This window comes from Balaenoptera ricei, chromosome 7, assembly GCF_028023285.1.
Source record: "Balaenoptera ricei isolate mBalRic1 chromosome 7, mBalRic1.hap2, whole genome shotgun sequence".
NCBI lineage: Eukaryota > Metazoa > Chordata > Mammalia > Artiodactyla > Balaenopteridae > Balaenoptera > Balaenoptera ricei.
In genome coordinates this window covers 99,942,286-99,960,850 of record NC_082645.1, presented here as the reverse complement: position 1 = coordinate 99,960,850, position 18,565 = coordinate 99,942,286, and the positions used below count along the sequence as shown (strand labels likewise).

The window sequence follows — 18,565 nt, the reverse complement described above, 5'->3', positions numbered from 1 at the left end:
AAAGATATGTGCGCATGGTATTGTTATCAGATTTTATCCAGTTACTACATTGATATTCTTATTAACAAAAGTGGTTTCGGACTTCACAGAATGTCTATATTCGCTTTTGAGTCTTGTCAAACTTCCAAAAAGTTTTTTAAAAAGTGTATTTTGAACAGTTCCAGAGAATCCCAGAGTGCAGTGCTTTACCTGCCGGGCTGACATGTTTGAAAGAGGCAGCGGCTGGAATGCCTAAAGCTTCTTTGAGTTCCTTCACCAGCTGCCACGCATTCAAAGCGTCACACAAGTTTATAAATCCAGGGGCTCCATTCAAAACTACATATAAAAATATAAATACACATTAACAAGCCAGGTCAATAAGATCAGATATGTGTACATTTCCTAGAAAAATTTTAAAAACACATATATAAAGATTGCACAAATATGTTTCAAATAAAGTAAAACGAAGAGGCAAACAGATATACACGAACATACAAGAACTTGGTGAGATTGAATAAAGCACCTGAGTCTGAGCCCATCTTAACAAACACACACACACCACAGAGGTGCAGGAACACACCCGTGTGCACACACCACTGGTGGACCAAAGCCAGCCAATCCACAAATAAATCAACAGAGAATTCAGGAACAGGAAAAAAGTATGACTAGACTAGTGATCATCAGGGATCCACTTCAGTACAGAAATAAGATCAAACAACTGTGGCAACTTTACTGTACAATTTATAGTATAAAATTTAAATTGTAAGTCGTGTCAGTTTAAGAAATAATGTTACAAACTAAAGCAAGAGTTTAGTGGGTGGGAGAGATGGAGGGAAAAAAGTGTGTTGGGTTTCTCTTCTTTTATACCAGACTCGGTAGACTCAGTCTAAAGTTGAAATGCAGTTAAAAAGGAGACCACAACTTTTTCACTGCCTATTTTCTTAACAGTGGCAGGATTTTTAAAAGCCAAAATCTTGTGAATAAACATTTATAAGAAGTTCAGCGCACACACAAAACTAGTGGGCCACTAATTAAAAACAACTTTATAATTTCATTTCCTTTGTGTTATCTTGGATAGCAGATACTTTTAAAAGCAAAACCTTACCAAACATCTACTGAGTGCCTACTACAATGTTAGGCACTGTTCTAAGAACATGGGATATTATCAGTGAATAGAACAGTCCCTCCCAAATTACTGTCATCGACAACCCTCTTAGATAGCCTCATCCAACAGAGGGCAGACAGCAGAAGCAAGAAGAAGTACACTTCTGCAGCCTGTGGAACAAAAACCACATTCACAGAAAGATAGACAAAATGAAAAGTCAGAGGACTTTGTACCAGATGAAGGAACAAGATAAAACCCCAGAAAAACAACTAAATGAAGTGGAGATAGGCAACCTTCCAGAAAAAGAATTCAGAATAATGATCGTGAAGATGATCCAGGACAATGGAAAAAGAATGGAGGCAAAGATCGAGAAGATGCAAGAACTGCTTAACAAAGACCTAGAAGAATTAAGGAACAAACAAACACAGACGAACAATACAATAACTGAAATTAAAAATACACTAGAGGGCTTCCCTGGTGGCGCAGTGGTTGAGAATCTGCCTGCCAATGCAGGGGACACGGGTTCGAGCCCTTGTCTGGGAAGATCCCACATGCCCCAGAGCGACTAGGCCTGTGAGCCACAATTGCTGAGCCTGCGCGTCTGGAGCCTGTGCTCCGCAACAGGAGAGGCCGCGATAGTGAGAGGCCCACGCACCGTGATGAAGAGTGGCCCCCACTTGCTGCAACAAGAGAAAGCCCTCGCACAGAAACGAAGACCCAACACATCCATAAATAAATAAATAAATAAATAAAACTCAATCCCATTTCTTCCCTCCCTCCCTCCCTCCCTCCTTCCTTTAAAAAAAAAAAAATACACTAGAAGGAATCAACAGCAGAATAACTGAGGCAGAAAAACGGATAAGTGACCTGGAAGACCGAATGGTGGAATTCACTATCGCGGAATAAAGAAAAAAGAATGAAAAGAAATGAAGACACCCTAAGAGACCTCTGGGACAACATTAAACGCAACAACATTCGCATTATAGGGGTCCCCGAAGGAGAAGAGAGACAGAAAGGACCCGAGACAATATCTGAAGAGATGATAGTCGAAAACTTCCCTAACATAGGAAAGGCAACAGCCACCCAAGTCCAGGAAGCGCAGAGAGTCCCAGGCAGGATAAACCCAAGGAGAAACACGCCGAGACACATAGTAATCAAATTGACAAAAATTAAAGACAAAGAAAAATTATTGAAAGCAACAAGGGAAAAAAGACAAATAACATACAAGGGAACTCCCATAAGGTTAACAGCTGATTTCTCAGCAGAAACTCTACAAGCCAGAAGGCAGTGGCACGATAGATTTAAAGTGATGAAACGAGGGGCTTCCCTGGTGGCTCAGTGGTTGAGAGTCTGCCTGCCAATGCAGCGGACGCGGGTTCGAGCCCTAGTCTGGGAAGATCCCACATGCCGCGGAGCAACTAGGCCCGTGAGCCACAATTACTGAGCCTGCGCGTCTGGAGCCTGTGCTCCTCAACAAGAGAGGCTGCAATAGTGAGGGGCCCGCACACCGCAATGAAGAGTGGCCCTCGCTCGCCGCAACTAGAGAAAGCCCTCGCGCAGAAACGAAGACCCAACACAGCCAAAAATAAAATAAATAAATAAATAAAGAAGCTTTCATTAAAAAAAAAAAAAGTGATGAAAGGAAAGAACCTACAACCAAGATTACTCTACCCAGCAAGGATCTCATTCAGATTCGATGGAGAAATCAAAAGCTTCACAGACAAGCAAAAGCTAAGAGAATTCAGCACCACCAAACCAGCTCTACAACAAGTGCTAAACGAAAATCTCTAAGCGGGAAACAAAAGAGAAGAAAAGGACCTACAAAAACAAACCCAAAACAATTAAGAAAATGGTAATAGGAACGTACATATCGATAATTAACTTAAGCGAGAATGGATTAAATGCTCCAAACAAAAGACACAGACTGGCTGAACGGATACAAAAACAAAACCCACATATATGCTATCTACAATAGACCCACTTCAGACCTAGGGACACATACAGACTGAAAGTGAGGGGATGGAAAAAGATATTCCATGCAAATGGAAATCAAAAGAAAGCTGGAGAAGCAATTCTCATATCAGACAAAATAGACTTTAAAATAGAGACTATTACAAGAGACAAAGAAGGACACTACATAATGATCAAGGGATCAATCCAAGAAGAAGATATAACAATTGTAAATATTTATGCATCCAACATAGGAGCACCTCAATACATAAGGCAAATGCTAACAGCCATAAAAGGGGAAATCAAAGTAACACAATAATAGTAGGGGACTTTAACACCCACTTTCACCAACGGACAGATCATCCAAAATGAAAATAAATAAGGAAATGCAAGCTTTAAATGACACATTAAACAAGATGGACTTAACTGATGTTTACAGGACATTCCATCCAAAAACAACAGAATACACTTTCTTCTCAAGTGCACACAGAACATTCTCCAGGATAGATCACATCTTGGGTCACAAATCAAGCCTCAGTAAATTTAAGAAAATTGAAATCATATCAAGCACCTTTTCTGACCATAACGCTATGAGATTAGAAATGAATTACAGGGGAAAAAACGTAAAAAACACAAACACATGGAGGCTAAACAATGCATTACTAAATAGCCAAGAGATCACTGAAGAAATCAAAGAGAAAATAAAGAAATACGTAGAGAAAAATTACAACGAAAACACGACAATCCAAAACCTATGGGATGCAGCAAAAGCAGTTCTAAGAGGGAAGTTTACAGCAATACAAGCCTACTTCAAGAAACAAGAAAAATCTCAAATAAACAATCTAACCTTACACCTAAAGGAACCAGAGAAAGAACAACAAAAACCCAAAGTTAGTAGAAGGAAAGAAATCATAAAGATCAGAGCAGAAATATATGAAATACAAAGAAAGAAAACAAGAGCAAAGTTCAATAAAACTAAACGCTGGTTCTTTGAGAAGATAAACAAAATTGATAAACCATTAGCCAGACTCATCAAGAAAAAGAGGGAGAGGACTCAAATCAATAAAATTAGAAATGAAAAAGCAGAAGTTACAACAGATACCGCAGAAATACAAAGCATCCTAAGAGACTACCAGAAACAACTCTATGCCAATAAAATGGACAACCTGGAAGAAATGGACAAATTCTTAGAAAGGTATAACCTTCCAAGACTGAACCAGGAAGAAAGAGAAAATATGAACAGACCCATCACAAGTAATAAAATTGAAACTGTGATTAAAAATCTTCCAACAAACAAAAGTCCAGGACCAGATGGCTTCACAGGTGAATTCTATCAAACAGTTAGAGAAGAGCTAACACTCATCCTTCTCAAACTCTTCCAAAAAATTGCAGAAGAAGGAACACTCCCAAACTCATTCTACGAGGCCACCATCACCCTGATACCAAAACCAGACAAAGATACTACAAAAAAAGAAAATTACAGACCAGTATCACTGATGAATATAGATGCAAAACTCCTCAACAAAATACTAGCAAACAGAATCCAACAACACATTAAAAGGATCATACGCCATGATCAAGTGGGATTTATCCCAGGGATGCAAGGATTCTTCAACATACGTAAATCAATCAATGTGATACAGCATATTAACAAATTGAAGAATAAAAACCATATGATCATCTCAATAGATGCAGAAAAAGCTTTTGGCAAAATTCAACACCCATTTATGATTAAAAACTCTCCAAAAAGTGGGCATAGAGGGAACCTACCACAATATAATAAAGGCCATATATGACAAACCCACAGCAAACATCATTCTCAATGGTGAAAAACTGAAAGCATTTCCTCTAAGATCAGGAACAAGACAAGGATGTCCACTCTCGCCACTATTATTCAACACAGTGTTGGAGTCCTAGCCATGGCAATCAGAGAAGAAAAAGAAATACAAGGAATACAAATTGGAAAAGAAGAAGTAAAACTGTCACTGTTTGCAGATAACATGATACTATATATAGAGAATCCTAAAGATGCCACCAGAAAACTACTAGAGCTAATTAATGAATGTGGTAAAGTTGCAGGATATAAAATTAATGCACAGAAATCTCTTGCATTCCTATACACTAATGATGAAAAATCTGAAAGAGAAATTAAGGAAACACTCCTATTTACCATTGCAACAAAAAGAATAAAAGACCTAGGAATAAACCTACCTAGGGAGACAAAAGACCTGTATGCAGAAAACTATGAGACACTGATAAAAGAAATTAAAGATGATACAAACAGATGGAGAGATATACCATGTTCTTGGATTAGAAGAATCAATATTGTGAAAATGACTATACTACCCAAAGCAATCTACAGATTCAATACAATCCCTATCATATTACCAATGGCATTTTTTATGGAACTAAAACAAAAAATCTAAAAATTTGTATGGAGACACAAAAGACCCCGAATAGCCAAAGCAGTCTTGAGGGAAAAAAACAGAGCTGGAGGAATCAGACTCCCTGACTTCAGACTATACTATAAAGCTACAATAATCAAGACAATATGGTACTGGCACACAAACAGAAACATAGATCAATGGAACAAGATAGAAAGCATAGAGATAAACCCACGCACCTATGGTCAACTAATCTATGACAAAGGAGGCAAGGATATACAATGGAGAAAAGACAGTCTCTTCAATAAGTGGTGCTGGGAAAACTGGACAGCTACATGTAAAAGAATGAAATTAGAACACTCCCTAACACCATACACAAAAATAAACTCAAAATGGATTAGAGACCTAAATGAAGACTGGACACTATAAAACTCTTAGAGGAAAACACAGGAAGAACACTCTTTGACATAAATCACAGCAAGATCGTTTTTGGTCCACCTCCTAGAGTAATGGAAATAAAAACAAAAATAAACAAATGGGACCTAATGAAACTTAAAGGCTTTTGCACAGCCAAGGAAACGACAAACATGCCGAAAAGACAACCCTCAGAATAGGAGAAAATATTTGCAAACAAATCAACAGACAAAGGATTAATCTCCAAAATATATAAACAGCTCATGCAGCTCAATATTAGAAAAACAAACAACCCAATCCAAAACTGGGCAGAAGACCTAAATAGACATTTCTCCAAAGAAGACATATAGATGGCCAAGAAGCACATGAAAAGCTGCTCAACATCACTAATTATTAGAGAAATGCAAATCAAGACTACAATGAGGTATCACCTCACACCAGTTAGAATGGGCATCATCAGAAAATCTACAAACAACAAATGCTGGAGAGGGTGTGGAGAAAAGGGAACCCTCTTGCACTGTTGGTGGGAATGTAAATTGATACAGCCACTATGGAGAACAGTATGGCAGTTCCTTAAAAAGCTAAAAACAGAATTACCATATGACCCAGTAATCCCACTACTGGGCATATACCTAGAGAAAACCATAATTCAAAAAGACACATGCACCCCGATGTTTATTGCAGCACTATTTACAATAGTCAGGTCATGGAAGCAACCTAAATGCCCATCGACAGATGAATGGATAAAGAAGATGTGGTACATATATACAATAGAATATTACTCAGCCATAAAAAGGAATGAAATTGGGTCATTTGTAGAGACGTGGATGGATATAGAGACTGTCATACAGAATGAAGTAAGTCAGAAAGAGAAAAACAAATATTGTATATTAACGCATATATGTAGAACCTAGAAAAATGGTACAGATGAACTGGTTTTCAGGACAGAAATAGACACAGATGTAGAGAACAAACGTATGGACACCAAGAGGGAAAAGTGAGCTGGGGGGGATGAATTGGGAGACTGGGATTGACATATATACACTAATATGTATAAAATGGACAACTAATAAGAACCTACTGTATAAAAAAATAAATTAAATTAAATTTAAAGAAAATTCAAACATTAATCTGTTTCTCTATACTTCTTCCAAACAATAAAATGCTCTTTGAATTTAAAAAAAAAAAAAAAAACAAAAAAAACCAAATTACTGTCATCATGGAGCTTATGGGTGGAGTTAGAAAGGAAACAAAATGCGCAATAGAATTATACAATAGAAAATATTAGGTATTTACCCAAATGAGTTGAAAACTTGTGCCTACACGAAAACACGTACACAAGTGTTTATAACAGCTTTATTCATAAACTGCCAAACAGCATCCTTACATTCTTGATGTCTTCAAAAGGTGAATGGATAAACTGTGGTTCATCACACACAAGGAAATATTATTCAGCAATAAGAGGTAATAAGCTACCACACAAGGAAATATTACTCAGCAATAAGAGGTAATAAGCTACCAAAAGACACAGGAGGAAACTTAAATGCATATTGCTAAGTTAAAGAAGTCAGTCTGAAAAAGCTATATACTATATGTTTCCAACTATATGATACTGGAACACAGCAAAAGTATAGAGACAGTGAAAAGATCAGTGGTTGCTAGGGGTTAGAGGGGTGGAAGGGGAGGAATTTTTAGGGTGGTAAAACTATTATGTAGGAAAATATCATGGTGAATACATTATACGTTTGCCCAAAGCCGTAGAATGTACAACATATTCTAAATCTAAACTATGGATCTTAGTTAATAATAATGAACCAATATTGGTTCATTAATTGTAACAAATGTACCACACTAACGCAAAGTTTTTAACAGGGGAAACTGGGGGAAGGGGGACATATGAGAATTCTTTGTACTTCTGGGAAATTTTTCTGTAAATCTAAAACTGCTCTTTTTAGGGGACTTCCTTGGTGGTCCAGTGGTTAAGCCTCTGCACTTCCACTGCAGGGGCATGGGTTAGATAGATCCCTGGTTGGAGAACCAAGATCCCACATGCCGTGCAGTGTGGCCAAAAAAAAAAAAAAAAATTAATTAAAAAAAAACCAAACAAACCTGCTCTTTTTAATAAAACTAGTTGGAAATAAAGTTCCCTCAAGCAAAAAAAAAAAAAAAAAAAAATTACTGTTCTCATGGAGTTTATGTGAGAGGCATAGAAGAAACAAAATAGGCAATAAACAGTAAACAACAAAAGTAAAATATCCTATAGGACATACAACATGCAAAAATTAAATGAGACATCTTTTATAAAACTCCCCCATCTCCTTTTTTTTATAGTTTAGACTAATTGTGGTAAGTAGGAGAAAACTTGGCTTCTGAAACATTTCAGTTAGTTAGAATAACCCCTTCAAATTATCAAATTTCCAAAGACACTAACAACTCTTTAGACACAAGTGCTATAGAGAAATGTTTAAAGTTGTTTAATCTATTAAACAGTTGAAACAAAACAGAACTCTTCTCGTTTCCAATCACAAGAAAACCAGTCATTAATATCACTCTCACGCACAAACACACACACACAACTCTAGGGCTGAGTATACGGGCTTGGGCAGTATTAGAAAAGATTCAAAATATATCTGAGGCAAAGTAGTAATAGCCCTTACCAACTGTCAAGAGCAAAGAAAAGAGTATTTTAAATGCTCCTTAAACTTCCTGCACTGCTTCTCTCTCCTCCCCTCTCTCCGCTGGTAACAGGGAGCAAACAGCACCAATCTACCAATGTGCGCTCTGAGCTTGCCTTCTCAGTGCCTGAAGGAAGCTGCCCGTGCTCTCACCCAGGGCAGCCCCCCACCAACTTCAACCCTCCGAAGTCTTCACACCTACAACTCTCTCCTCTGCCCGCTGGACCCACTCTTCCCTTCTACCAGGGAGTAGGACGTGCTTGCTCATTAGATAGTCCACCTTAACAACAAAACAGAACCAAAAACTGTAAAACTCCTCTCATAACTCTACAAGTCCTTAAGCCCTGACTAATTTCTCTGTTCAAAGAATTATCTTTAGGGCTTCCCTGGTAGCGCAGTGGTTGAGAATCTGCCTGCCAATGCAGGCGACACAGGTTCGAGCCCTGGTCTGGGAAGATCCCACATGCCGCGGAGCAGCTGGGCCCATGAGCCACAATTACTGAGCCTGCGCGTCTGGAGCCTGTGCTCCGCAACAAGAGAGGCCGCGATAGTGAGAGGCCCGCGCACCGCGATGAAGAGTTGCCCCCACTTGCCACAAGTAGAGAAAGCCCTCACACAGAAACGAAGACCCAACACAGCCATAAAATAAATAAAATAATAAATACTTTAAAAAAAAAAAAAAAGAATTATCTTTATCATTCTTCTTTCCTAACCTTACATTCCTATTTTGGTCCATTTTAACTGGGCTTCCAGATCCATCATTCCAAGGAAACTGTGTGTTTGTAACATTCCCAAATCAAATAGCCACTGCTCTCAGCAGCATTCCAACTGGTTGAAACTCTATAGGTTCTCCTCTGATGGTTCTCCACTGCCACGTCAAGGTTTGGTCCTGACCGTCTTCTCCAAAATTCAGCCATCCCATCCTGTCTACATCTTGAAAACCATCTACACACCAGACATTCAAATCTGTATCTTCAACTTGACTCCTCTCCAGAACCCTGGATTATCTCAATATTTTTTGTTCACAAGTCCCACTGACAGCTCAAACTTCAGGCAACTATAAGAGGTACTATGTAATTTACTTTATCTTCTAAAAAGTGAATCACATCTGATACAATAGAGACAAAGACACACACATCCAGACACGGCAAACGGTGCCACGTAACGCTCAGCTTTTACCTGTGATTGGGAGCTTGGGCTTCAGGGTATACAACTGGGCAGGAGTTTGATGAGGGTTCATTCCATACCTCAAGGGCATCTGAGATATTCCTTTACTATATTCTTTCCTGAAGTAATCTGAAATTGCTTCATCATATTGTGCCGTATGAGTGAAAGCCTAGAATAAGAGTTAAGATTTGTGAAAATACCCGCAGTATTTCTGAAAGTGAGGTAAAAATGGTTATAAGTAGTATATGTCAAACTACAACCCACAGCCCACACACATGCCTGTGCAGGAGAGACACCAAATAATAATAAATAGCACAAAGAATTATTCCCTTTCCATTTCTCTTTCAATCTTTTGACAGACTACCTCTCTGACAGTTGGTCTCTGCATTTATAACAAAAGGATAGCAGCTCCAAGCAGAACCCTGGAGGGTGATGTAGTCTGGTGAGAACTGAGTACTGTTAGTTTTGCAAACACTGCACTAGATAAAAGCGTGTCCGCACCTTCAAGGCTAACTGGCGTCTTGTCTCCAAAGACGTGTCTTTGCTGTCGGAGCCCTGCATCTCTGAGGACACAGCCGCATAGTCCTCTGGTTCACACACTACTGTCACTCGAGTGTGGTTTTTGGCTGCCGCTCTCAGCAGGGTTACTCCCCCTTTGAAGAACAAAAGATGATTTGCATTTTTGTATCAGTTTCACCTCTTTCAAATCAAGTCACTGTACGCATACTTACTTCTACTATAATTCTTGCCTTAAAAATAAGAGAAAAGGGCTTCCCTGGTGGCGCAATGGTTGAGAATCTGCCTGCCAATGCAGGGGACAAAGGTTCGAGCCCTGGTCTGGGAAGATCCCACATGCCGCGGAGCAACTAGACCCATGAGCCACAACTACTGAGCCTGCGCGACTGGAGCCTGTGCTCCGCAACAAGAGAGGCCGCGATAGTGAGAGGCCCACGCAGTGCGATGAAGAGTGGCCCCCGCTTGCCATAACTAGACAAAGCCCTCGCACAGAAATGAAGACCCAACACAGCCAAAAATAAATAAATAAATAAATTAAAAAAAAAAAAAGAGAGAAAAATAAGCCAGATGAATCTCTACACAGAGAAAGAGCTCAGAAAATACAGATGAATCAGTCATCCCATCTGGGGGCAGCGACTATTTGCTAGGCCCTTAACAGGGAACATCCAAGAGTCATCTTGTTTACAGTGTAAAGAAGTGTCTCCTCCAGCAGTCTTCAAATATGGTTTTTCTGACTTACCAATATCAATTTGCTCAACAGCCACTTCAACAGTTACAGCCGGAGAAGCCACCGTCTTTGCAAAGGGATACAGATTACAAACGACAACTCTAAAAACAAAGAGGAATTCAGCTGTCACTAAAAACTCAAACTTCCGTGGTTTACACACCTCAGTCAGTAGCTGTTAACATGACCAAACCCCTTAAGACCTAAAATATCAACTGTGAGCCTGACGTTTTAAAGTTCTAAAGTTACTTTGAAACGTCAGGACCGCCCACATTTGCAAGAGCATAGGTATACAGAAGGGGCTGTAGTCAGCAAATGCTCTCAATACACATTATTCCCTCCAAATCATATTGCAATGTTGCTGCTTGGGTAACCTTAGCTACCCACTGTCCTATCAAGCCATCAAAATTTAAAAACAAAATTTTAACTGAAATAAAATACAAGGCTACCGATAATATCCTCAATTTGGAATGTGATCGCCATTATTTACGACATTGGATTTTACACTCTATTTCCAGCGGATTGTGTAAAATGATGAAAAATGATAGGTCATTCTAAAGGGGAAAGATTTGTTTTGTCTTCAGAAAGGTCATACACAATAACGGTAAAAGGACAAAAGAGTAATTTAAAGGACAGACCTGATCTAAAATTCACCACCAGTGAAACAGAGATCCACCCCTAGGGCTGCAATGTGAGGAGATATGTGGGCTGGTTCCCCAGTGAAATAAGCACAACTGGTAAAAACTAACAAAAAAAGAAAAACAGAAGGGGGGGTGGTGGGCAACACTTCCCAATGCCTGATACTAAAACCAGACAAAGTGTCGCAAAAAAAAAAACCATTAACAGTATCTTATGAATACAGACCAAAAAGTCCTTAACATACTACCAAATTGAATCCAGTAAAATATAAAAAGAAGTACACACCACAGCAAAGTATGGTTTATCCCAGGACTGTAAGGTTGATTTAATATCTAAAAGTCAGTTGTTGTAATAGCTATGTCAATAAAATAAAGGACAAAAAACACCTGATTATCTCAATAGATGCACGGAAAGCATCTGATAAAAACTGAACTCATTCATGATGGAAACACTCAAAAATTAAGAATAGAACTTGCTCAACACGATAAAGGATATTCAAAAAAAAAAACCCACAGCTAACATCATACTTCAAGGTGAAAGACTGAAAGCTCTCCCCTAAGATCAGGAACAAGACAAGGATGTCCACTCTCACCACTTCTACTCAACCCTGTACTGGAGGTTCTACCCTAGTCAATTAGCAAAGAAAATGAAACAAAAGGCACCAAGATTGGAAAAAAGTGATGTTATCTCTATTAGCAGGTGACATGATCTTGTATATCGAAAATCCTAAGGAATTCACACAGAAAAATCATTAGCACTAATCAGTAAATGAGTTCAGCAGGGTTGTAGGATATAATCAATTGAACTTATACACACTAGCGAGGAACAATCCAAAAGTAAAATTAAGAAAACAGTTCTACTTACAATAGCATCAAAAACAAAAACAAACAAATTTAAGAATAAATTTAACAAAAGACTATGACTTGTATCTTAAAAAGTACAAAACAACGTTGAAATTTTAAAAAATCTTTAGAAAGAGATCCCATGTTTATGGACTGGAAGACTTAATACTGTTAGGATGGCAATATTCCCCAAATTGATCTACAGATTCAAGATAATCCCTACAAAAATTCCAACGCCCCTTTTTGCAGAAATGGGCAAGCTGACCCTAAAATTCATATGGAAATGCAAGGGACCCTTGCAAATACCCAAAACAATCTTGAAAAAGAAGAACAAAGCTGGAAGACTCACACTTATCACTTTGACAATTTACGGCAAAAATAATGGCGTGGTGCTGGCATAAAGGAGGTATAGATCAAGTGTACCAAGATCATTCAATGGGGAAAGAATAGTCTCTCCCACAAATGATGCTGAGACAACTGGATAGCCACATACTAAATAAAGCTGGACCCCTACCTCACACCCACATATAAAAAAAGTAGCTTAAAAGGAATCAAAGACCTAAGCATAAAAGCTAAAACTAAAGAACTCTTAAAAGAAAACACAGGCATAAATCTTCATTATTTTGAATTATGAAATGGTTTCTTAGAAATAACACCAAAGGCACAGGCAGCAAAAGAAAAAATACAGGTAAGTTGGATATTACCAAAATTTAAAACTTTTATGATGGTCAAAGGATACCATTAAGAAAGTGAAAACAATCCACAGAATGGGATAAAATGAATTCTTACAACTCAATAATAAAAAATAAGTAACTCAATTAAAATGGGCATCTGAACAGATATTTCTCCAAAGGTATACAAATGGCTTATGCTCATGAAAAGATGCTCAACCTCATTAGGAAACGCAAATCATAATCACAATGAGATACCACATCACAGGATGGTTAGAATCAAAAAAATCAATAACAAATGTTGCTGAGTATGTAGAAGTGAGAACTTTTGAATGCTGCTGGTGGGAATGTAAACTGATGAAGCACTTTGGAAGACAGTCTGGCAGCTCCTCAAAAGTTTAAACAGTTACCAGATGACCAAGAAATTCCATTCCCAGGTATATACCCAAGAGAAATGAAAATATACGTCCACATAAAAATTTGTACATGAATGTCCATAGCTGCATTATTCATAACATCCAAAAGTGCAAACAATCCAAATATCCATCAACTGATGAACTGATAAATGGGAGTATATCCATACAATAAATTACTTTTCAGCAATAAAAAAGTGAATTGATATATGCTATAACATGGATGAACCTTGAAAACATGCTAAGAAGCCAGTCACAGAAGACCATATATTATACAATTACACTGATACGCAATGTTCGTGTAAATACATAGAGACAGAAGATAGACAGGTGCTTGCCTAGGTTGTTGGGGGAAATGAAGAATGAAAGTTAATGGGTAGAGTTTTTTGGGGGGAGGGTCAGGGTGGGAGGTGGGGTGATGAATATATTCTAACATTAACTGTGGTAATAATTGTACAACTCTAAATACACTAAATTACTAAACTACTGAATTATCTACTTTAAATTGGGGAATTGTATGGTACATGAATTAAGCTGAATAAAGCTGTTATACATATGTATTAAAAAGAAACAGTGAATATCATTATGCAAATAACTAAGTTACTTATATGTATGACAATTTAGATCACAACTTCCTAAAAAAGCAAAGGTTGTTTAAGCATAATTATGTATCTTAGTAATATAAATTTGGCAAAATCAAAATGTTTACCCACATACAACGTCACAAAGGTCCTCAATAAATGTTTATAGTAAGTGATCAGGAAACTAAACCTAATGCTAACCTTGATCTTTAAAAAGAGACACCAGATTTGGCTTCTTTGTCTTTGATCCCTAATGTATTAAAAGTTCAACTTTGGGGCTTCCCTGGTGGCGCAGTGGTTGAGAATCTGCCTGCCAATGCAGGGGACACGGGTCTGGGAAGATCCCACATGCCTCGGAGCAGCTGGGCCCGTGTGCCACAACTACTGAGCGTGCGCGTCTGGAGCTTGTGCTCCGCAACAAGAGAAGCCGCGATAGTGAGAGGCCCGCGCACCGCAATGAAGAGTAGCCCCCACTTGCCACAACTAGAGAAAGCCCTCGCACAGAAACGAAGACCCAACACAGCCAAAAATTAGTTAATTAATTAATTAAAATACTTATTAAAAAAAAAAAAGTTCAACTTTGAATTTTTACCTTATAAGACTGAAATCAAGTCTGGCCATGTCAGCACTATCTTCTGGGATATTACGAGCCAAGATGCCTAATTTAACAAAGTTAGAGTATTAGGTTCAAAAAACAAGTCAGAATAAGGTACTTCTTTCCAACATGATCCCATCTATCAAGTTAAAGCCCCTAGCATTGCCTAATTAAGAATACCAGACAGTACAAAACTCAGATTAGTGGGTATACTTAAAAATTGTTTGCATCAGTTCCCGATTCCCTTTTTCTTGAGCAACAAAACATAAAAGGAATTTTCATATAACTGTTGTCAGTTCCATCACTCCATGTACTCCCATAAATAGTGAAGCATTTTGAAAGAACTCCTTTGAAAGTCAGTTACACTGTGATGCTTTATTCTAAGTTTGGAATCATCATAAAAGTTTTTTCACACTCTAAAATCTAAGTATTTTCATTAACTCCAGCAGGAAATATCACACTCTAACTTATTTATCAGGCCAGGACTAATAGCAAGCAGAGGAATCCATCAATTAATAAAGCAAACCAGATTTTAAACAGGTTCTAATGTGTTATGAACTTTAGCAGCACATGTGACAAAACCAGTATAACCTCACAGATAATTTTTTTTTGAGCTATGACCTGCCTTTTTCCTTATTCCTTTGTTTATTCTACAAAGTAACTGAAAACCACTGATTGTTTTAAATTGAAGGTATCAGCCACTTACCAGCATGGACTGCAGGATGCAAGGTTTTCACACGCCCCCCTAACATTTCAGGAAATCCAGTTACCTCAGAGACATCTCTGAAAACAGATAAACAGAATATTGCTAGTGCTTCTGCTGAGTTGTCATTTTACATTTTACATCATTCCAAAGCATCTTCCAACATTTTTTCAGAGCCTGGATTTTCACAATTCAGAAAATGAATCATAAGCCATACTAATGAAATATTAAGAAATAAATTCAACTCACAAGTAATTTGGCAATATACAACAAAGTATTAATATTCTTATCTCAGAAACAGACTAAAGAGAAAGCAAGGATTTATTTTTATGATTAAACAAGCATAAAGACAGCAAAGTAAATGAGTGGGGCAATAAAGATTGTTTAGTAAAGTGGTGTTGGTATTAGAACAACTGGTTAACACTATGCAAATACAAATTCCGAATCAAAAGTTTGAGCACTTTAATAAAAGAAAAGTACCAAAATTAAGTATGTGAGGAATGCTTTCAAAACATTGAACAAAGGACTGATCTATGTAAATGTAAAAACTTTTTACTCAATACATGAAAAGAAAAAGTAAGCTGGAAAAAGATAATGACAAAACATGACAAAGGGACACATAAAAGACAGCATTTAAATATCGATCCATATCACCAAACTGACCTGAACCCTCTCTGCCAGAATTTACAAGCAAATTTTTAAAAACCCACAATATGTGAAAAAAGCAAGAAGCAAGACCACCTATCTTCTGTATGAGCTATGAAATTAAAAAATATGCTTATAAAAACACTGGAAGGAAACACATCAACATGTTGAACATGGTTACCAGAGATGCTAAGGGAAGAGAGACCGAATCTTAAGAGTTGAATTTTAATGATGTCTACAGTTTCACTAAAGAGCCAGTCAAAACAGTTCATATGCATTCTGCAAATCACAACTTCCTTCTTGCCCAACAGACAGTCCACCTAAATTAATCTGTTGTGGCTGAGGAGGGCTCTGAAATGAGAACTCTGGGGGTCCCAACTCCTTACTCTGTAAATATGAACAGAAGTTACTAAATTTCTCTGGGCCTCATCTTCCTCTTCCACAAAGGTGGTTAAGTAGTTGACCAATCTCACAGCCTGGCTGGGAGGAGTAAATAACGTTATTTTACTCAGTGCTTGGAATACATTACTTTCTGGTCAACGTCATCACACTAGGTTCTGATTGGACTTAACTTAGAAAGCAAGTTGTGCCTTACCTGACTGCCAGACCAGCATCTCTGAGAGCTTTTGCAGTCCCTCCAGAAGCGATCAGATGCAAACCCACAGAAGCTAGGTTCCTGGCAAATTCCACAAGGCCGGTTTTGTCAGAGACACTAAATAAGGCTGAAACAGAAAACATTTCTCATCACTCGCTGTACATTATATTCCTCAAGGCCGGGGAGCGGGAGTGGGCAGTCGGGAATCTCAAGGCCCTCACTACCCAGACCTTGACCCGGGGCCGGGTCTGCCGCCAGCGAACCGCACTACCGCGGGCCGGGGCCTAGCAGACCGCAGCGCCGCCTCCCACCCTGCCGGGCCCCCGCAGCTCCCGCCCGGCCGCCGCCATTGCCGGAGTTTAAGGTCGCCGCGCGGCACGGATGCCGATGGCGCGGCACCTCCAGGGCGCCAAGGGGCTCACCGAGCTGGCCGGGTGCCATGGCTGCAGGCGGCGAGACCCCAGGGAGCGCGGGGCACAAAAGCGGAGACGCCACGTGCGGAGGGGAGGGGCGGTGCGGCCAGAATTTATGCCGGAAGGAAGCGGGGCGGATCCGGTGGGCACCTGATCCGTCACGTGACCCAACCCTCCCCCTGTTCAATTTCAGACGCGGAATCGGAGCCTCGGGGCTGTAAGGGAATGCGGGGTGGGGTGCGGTGCAGCTGGCTTCCTAAATCCAGAACTGGAAGGGATCACCGCCTACAGCCTCACACTCCGAGAGTTGATTTGTCCCTGCCCTCAAAATGCGGTCGCCCCAAGCCTCAGGAGCTAACTCCTGTTGCCCAGGGCAGCCTGTGCCGGAGGCTGATCAAAGTGTCAGAAGCCCTGACGGAGGAATCCAGAAAAACACGAGGAAAAGTTCTTAGAGCAGCAAAGCTAGAAAGCATCTTGGCAATCATCTGCCTTCCTCCCATTTCCATATATTAAAAAAAGTAAAACGAAGGCCTAAAGATTAAGTGACTCCACAGTTCCCAGAGGCAAAATGAAGTGAAATTGACATTCATTTGAGTTTTGGATTCCACATTATACAATAGCCTGAAATCTGCTTATGAAAGGTGGTGTCTTCTGGCAAATCGGTAAATATTTAACTCAAGCCTGGATGAGAGGAATGATAATGGTTGGGGTGGGGGCGAGGGGAATGCCATTTTTTATTTTGGCTGCGTCTTGAGGCTTGAGGGATCTTAGTTCCCCAAAGGGGATTGAACTCGGCTTCCTGCAGTGAAAGCACCGAGTCCTAACCACTGGACCGCCAGGGAATTCCTGGGGATGCTTTTCTTAATCCATGAAAAATAGGGAAAGCAAAACTGAACACATTCATTTCTTTTAGAAAATAACATCTTTGCCACAAAATATACACACGTTGCTGTCTAAAGAAATATTTTTTAAAATGTTCCTTGTTAGAATTATATTACAAAATAATAGTGCTGCCTATCTTTTATACTCTGTCTTGGTCTCACAGCTGCAGAAAAAAGTCTTCTCTTACCCACATGCTATTTATTTCTGTTTTTCCTCTTCCCTGATTCTTCCAGTCTCTTCTTTATTCCCCAAAGTGAATACCTATTGGCTAAAATCAAGGGCTGTATTTTATAACCTCTGAATATGTGAACACTTTGCTCTGAATATTTCTCACATTTCTAAGAGAAATATATTAAGATTATAATGGTGTCTTCAGAGTGTGTTTGCCAACTGTGAATTTAAAAAGACAAAGTTCATAGCTCGTAATAAAGGAAATTTCCCTGGCCAGTCACTGTAGGTTTTTATAGGATACAAAAAGCAGAAAATAATGCAGAGATTTAGTGATAAGAGGAAAATAAACAGCACTTAGGCACTGGGCATTTTTCCTGCATGTGAATTTCAAATATTCAATGTAATAAATATTTGTTGAGCCCTGTCTGCCTGAATGGCAGAAATAAAGTGTCAGAAAGACAAAGATGAATATCAACTAATCACTGTTTTCAAGGAGCTCAT

General features: G+C 39.0%; 1 protein-coding gene across 1 annotated transcript in view; it reads right to left on the bottom strand.

The window, feature by feature from the left end:
* The window catches only part of ATIC (5-aminoimidazole-4-carboxamide ribonucleotide formyltransferase/IMP cyclohydrolase), a 32,963-nt gene extending 15,825 nt beyond the window's left edge, over nucleotides 1-17,138 (bottom strand). Inside the window, exons 1-8 of the mRNA XM_059928632.1 lie at nucleotides 17,021-17,138; nucleotides 16,599-16,725; nucleotides 15,362-15,438; nucleotides 14,653-14,719; nucleotides 10,930-11,018; nucleotides 10,176-10,327; nucleotides 9,687-9,843; nucleotides 190-315 (exon numbers count right to left, since the gene is read on the bottom strand). Coding sequence (XP_059784615.1) covers nucleotides 190-315; nucleotides 9,687-9,843; nucleotides 10,176-10,327; nucleotides 10,930-11,018; nucleotides 14,653-14,719; nucleotides 15,362-15,438; nucleotides 16,599-16,725; nucleotides 17,021-17,039 — 814 coding nt within the window. The 5' untranslated portion in view covers nucleotides 17,040-17,138. The remainder of the gene's footprint in view (nucleotides 1-189; nucleotides 316-9,686; nucleotides 9,844-10,175; nucleotides 10,328-10,929; nucleotides 11,019-14,652; nucleotides 14,720-15,361; nucleotides 15,439-16,598; nucleotides 16,726-17,020) is intronic.
* Between the last annotated feature and the right edge of the window lie 1,427 nt (nucleotides 17,139-18,565).